At 37.0% G+C, this 4,914-nt stretch overlaps 1 protein-coding gene across 2 annotated transcripts; it reads left to right on the top strand.

Annotated features, from left to right (window-relative positions):
• Positions 1-890: 890 nt before the first annotated feature.
• Positions 891-2,037, top strand: LOC104609578 (endochitinase-like). Of its 2 annotated transcripts, none has more exons than XM_088901166.1 (2): positions 891-1,359; positions 1,512-2,037. In XM_088901166.1, the coding sequence occupies exons 1-2, from the start codon at positions 935-937 to the stop codon at positions 1,906-1,908; spliced, it is 822 nt and encodes a 273-aa protein (XP_088757292.1). In that variant the 5' UTR covers positions 891-934; the 3' UTR covers positions 1,909-2,037. The 2 variants fall into 2 exon arrangements, with proteins under 2 accessions (XP_088757292.1, XP_010274238.1); XM_010275936.3 differs by having other exon boundaries at positions 891-1,392; positions 1,512-2,032.
• The last annotated feature ends 2,877 nt before the right edge of the window (positions 2,038-4,914 follow it).

The raw sequence follows: 4,914 nt of genomic DNA, 5'->3' as shown, positions 1-4,914 counted from the left end.
ATATCAAACCTGTCCCTTTTTTATATTTGGTGAAAAGCAAACATGCGCTTTGTCTTTTACCAATTAATTATTCACATTTATGAGTGATGCTACAAGTTAAAGAAAGCGCCACAAATGTTGTGGTTGGGATAGGTTCGGCGCAATTAGGGGTGTCAATTGGACTGGATTTGATCCAATTCGGTCCAGTCCGATGTGAATCCCTTATAAATGGACTTGGTTTAATCCAATCTAATGAATATTTGGACCATTTTGGACCGGTTTAGAGACTGTTCAATCTATCCAAATTCCTGTTAATTTAAATTGGTTTCAATTCAAACCTGGTCCATTGACACCTATGTTTTTATCTTCTATCAATGGACCAGATATTGGCTCAATCCAATATAAATTTATTATGGATGGACCAGGTCCAATCTAATATATCATATTGGTCCATCCAATCTATCCAAATTCAATGTCTTATTGGTTCATCCAATCCGTCCAAATGGATTTTGGTTTGGATGAAGTCCAACCCAAAACCGATCCATTGACACCCCTAGGCGCAATGCAAGATGGTTGAGTGTGGTTCGAGTTTTCTAAAACCATTGCACTATTTGAGTATTGAGCTAGGCAATGAACCTTGTAATTTTCAGAAAATGTGTAGACAGATACGGAGCATAAGTACTTAGACCTGTGACCCAGTGATGTATTTTCCCGGTTTGATAGTGGGTTGGCCGGATTTGACATGAACGGCTCTCCAGAAATCTATTTTTGAGCACCGTATATATCAAATCAAAGGATCAAAGGCCCTGCCCCATCCCATGTCATGACTCATGACTGGTCACTGAAGCAAAATATACATCATCAGCTCCAGAAGGGTCCAATGCAATTTTGCCTATAAATATACAAGTTCTACGTGGAAATCTGGTAAGTAAGAAAAAGAAACAGAAGAAGAAGAATGATGAGGTTGTGTTTGTGGATATCCTCGTTTGTGCTCTCATTGTTGTTCACCTTCGCCCTGCCCAGGGCTTTGGTAGACGGAGAAGGCCGATCCGACTCAGGTGTCAGTTCCATCATCACCGAACAACTATTCGAAGAAATGCTTAAACATCGAGATCATAGTGGGTGCAAAGGCGGCTTTTACACATACGAAGCATTCCTCAAAGCTGCCAAATCCTTTGACGGTTTCGGAACCACAGGTGATTTGGACACGCGTAAGAGAGAACTTGCAGCCTTCTTTGGACAAACTTCTCACGAGACTACTGGAGGATGGGATGATGCACCCGATACTCGATATGCTTGGGGATATTGCTTCATTGAGGAAATAGGAGGAGGAGATTACTGTGTCCCAAGTAACGATTATCCCTGCGTTTCTGGTAAACAGTATTATGGCCGAGGACCCATTCAGATTTCTTAGTAAGCATCCAATTAATCTGATTATCACTTTCTTCTTACTTCTTCCCTTTTTCAATTCTACTGATCAAAGTTTAATTGATTTCGATCTCTTGGTTGATCATGATCTGGATTACACAGAGCAACTACAACTACGGACAAGCAGGGGATGCCTTGAAATACGACTTGCTTTCCGACCCAGATAAGGTTGCCAAAGACCCAGTAATGGCGTTCAGAACTGCAATCTGGTTCTGGATGACACCTCAATCGCCAAAACCGTCTTGCCACGACGTCATGACGGGACAGTGGATGCCATCTTCTACAGACGCAGCTGCAAACAGACTCCCAGGCTATGGAGTCACCACCAACATCATCAATGGAGGAGTTGAATGCGGGCAGGGTGAGGTTGAGACTGTTAGGCACCGAATTGGATTCTATGAGAGAGACTGTGACTTGCTCGGCGTGAGCATGGGTGAAAATCTCGACTGCCACAACCAAAGGCCATTTAACTGGGATTCTATAATCATTTCCTTGGCATAGAAAAAGAAATTGTACAATTGTTTATTCATTTCACTCACATGAATGTCTCTCTCCATCTTAAAATATACAAATTATCTACTTTTTAATCTAATAAATAAAGAAAAACCAAACAAAACCATAAATTCATATCTACCAAAAAGCAACCTTTACAATCTCATTTGAATATTTAATCTAACCAAAAATCTGCAAATTAAAGATCGATTGTAGCAACAATAGAGCTTCAAATGTTATATTTAAAAAACTAATCGAATTATAAATCTTTCAAATAAATAAGCGTGGTTTGGGGATTTAACAGTTGAATTGGAATCCTTTTCGAAGTTAATTTATCAAACTCTTAAGTTTCTAACAGATGGGGATAGTTGTTGCAAATGAAACTCCAGGGTGTATTTGTCACTTACGTACCCCATACTATAGGGGGTCTTTGTTATTTACACTTAATTTTAATTTATAGATAAAATGAAATTGATAAATATAAAATATCTTTTATATATATTAAAGGTAAAGGGGTGGTTTCCTTTTAAATATTGTTCAAGCAAAACATCTCATATAAAAAAACACGATCATACAGTGATAGTTCTGAGTTTTACTTTATTTTATATTTGTCTTGTGTCTCACACCAAGAACTCTTATTTGACCTGGACGGTAGGACCATTCGGCCCAGGAACCATCCAGGTAACCGGTTCCGTTTTACCCCAAACCTGGTCCCGGGCCAAAAATCATTGAATTAGTCAATGACCCATTGACCCGAGCAATTTAACCGTCCACTCGTCGATCCATTCAACGGTTTTTCACCTTTTTTATTATTAATTTTTTTTTAATTTTTGTTTTCAGAATGGGCCATCCGTTCAAACTGGACAGTCGAACCGTTGGGCTGAAAACCGGTGGCCAAAACGGTTCTGTTTTCGGGTCATTTTTCCGACCTGTCAATAATTAGACAAAATAACTTTGTAGTCGTAGTCATGGGAAGGGTGGACATTGCAAGGGATTCCAAAACCTTGAAAGATAAATCCAAAGTTACCTTAAACACATAAAAAAATTGGTGGTAAATCCACCAAATTGGAGAAGCCAAGGAAAAAAACCCGAAAATCAAGTCCAAAGTTCCGCTTTGAGAATGAGCTAAACATACATGCAATAAGAAATAAAATGATGGTAAACTCTAGACCGTTTTGGAGGATCCTAAAGAAGAAGACCAAACACAAAAAAAAATCAAAAGCAGAAAATGAAAAAAAAGGAATATATCGCACATGCTCGAATAAATCTCACAATAGAAGAAACCTTTGAATAGTAAAAATCCAAAAGCATAAAAACCATGGTTTTCGAACCACCGTTGACCCGGACGAATGGACATTGCAGCCGGAGAACCGTTCAAGAAACCGGTTCCATTTTACCCCAATCCCAGTCCCTGGCCAAAAACCGTTGAATCGGTCAATGACCCATTGACCCAAGCAGTCGAACCATCAACCCATTAACCCATTCAATGGTTTTTGGCCGTTTTTTTTTTTATTTTTTAATTGGGAACCATCCAGGCAATCGGATCCATTTTATCCTAATCTCGGTCCTTAGCCAAAAATTATTGAATCGGTCAACAACTCATTGACCCAAGCAATTGAACCGTCATCCCGTTCAATGGTTTTTTGTTGTTTTTTATTTTTTTAATTATTGTTGTCAAAATGGACCATCCGTTCGAACCGAACAATCGAACCATCGACCCGAAAACCGATGGCCAGAACGGCTCCGTTTTCAAGTCGTATGAGTCACACGCTCAAATGACATAACATGTATGGTACTGCTTAATCGACCTTACACACTCAATTTTTTTCTTGTAATTTTTGTTGTCAGAACAGGTCATCCATTATTTTATTTATTAATTGGCAACCATCCAAGCAATTGGTTCGATTTTACCTCAATCCCGGTCCCTGGCTAAAAACCGTTGAATTGGTCAACGACCCATTGACCCGAGTGGTCAAACCGTCAACCTGTTGACCCATTCAATGTTTTTGGTTGTTTTTTATCTTTTTTCTTTAATTTTTGTTGTCAGAACGAGCCATTTGATTGAACCAAATGGTCGAATCGTCAACCAAAAAACTGGTGGCCAAAACGGTTCCATTTCTGAGTCGTATGAGTCACACACTCGAATGACATAACGCGTATGATATTGCTTAATGGACCTCACACACTCAATTTTTGCTTGTAACTTTTGTTGTCAGAATAGGTCGTCCGTTCGAACTGGACAGTCGAACCGTTGATCCAAAAATTAGTGGCCATAACAGTTCTGTAATATTTTGCTTATAATTTTTGTTGTCAGAATGGGACGTCCGTTTGAATTGAACGGTTGAACCGTCGTCCCAAAAACCGGTGGCCACATCAGTTCTGTTTTCGGATCGTATGAATCACACACTCGAATGACATAACACGTATGATACTACTTAAGGACCTCACACACTCAATTCTTTTCCTATAATTTTTGTTGTTAGAACGAACCATCCGTTCGAACCGTTGACCGAAAAACCGAGGGCCAGAATAGGTTCATCATTTTTTGCTTGTAATTTTTGTTGTCAGAATGGGCCATCCGTTTGAATCGGACGGTCAAACTGTCGATTGTTAGTAATCATAATATTTTATTAAATAATCAATAACAATACTTTTAATAACATTTTTAATTTTTTTAATACAACAATAATTACTAAATTTATTAATAGTATTTATAATTTTAATTTTAAGTAAAATTAAAGTAAATATATATTTACTAACAATAATTATTAATTATAATCACTAAACATATATTTATTAAATTACTGTAATAATCAGTAATTATTAAAACTAGGTCACTAAATTTATTAACAGTATTTTTTAATAACAATATTTATAATTTTAATTTAATGAAAAATTAAAGTAAATATCTAGTTATTAACAATATTTATAATAATAGTAATTCTTAATTATAATCACTAATTGTATATTTATTAAATTACTATAATAACCAGTAATTATTAAAATAAATAGATA

The sequence above is a fragment of the Nelumbo nucifera genome, chromosome 3 (assembly GCF_055504915.1).
Source record: "Nelumbo nucifera cultivar China Antique chromosome 3, China Antique-T2T, whole genome shotgun sequence".
In the NCBI taxonomy this organism is placed as follows: Eukaryota; Viridiplantae; Streptophyta; class Magnoliopsida; order Proteales; family Nelumbonaceae; genus Nelumbo; species Nelumbo nucifera.
This window is presented reverse-complemented; position numbering and strand designations above follow the sequence as displayed.

What these genes read in the sequence shown, in the direction of transcription:
- LOC104609578 (XM_010275936.3), top strand. Translation starts at nt 935, where the DNA reads ATGATGAGGTTGTGTTTGTGGATATCCTCGTTTGTGCTCTCATTGTTG. An exon ending in GGACCCATTCAGATTTCTTA is followed by an intron (nt 1,393 to 1,511) that starts GTAAGCATCCAA and finishes GATTACACAGAG; the next exon opens with CAACTACAACTACGGACAAG.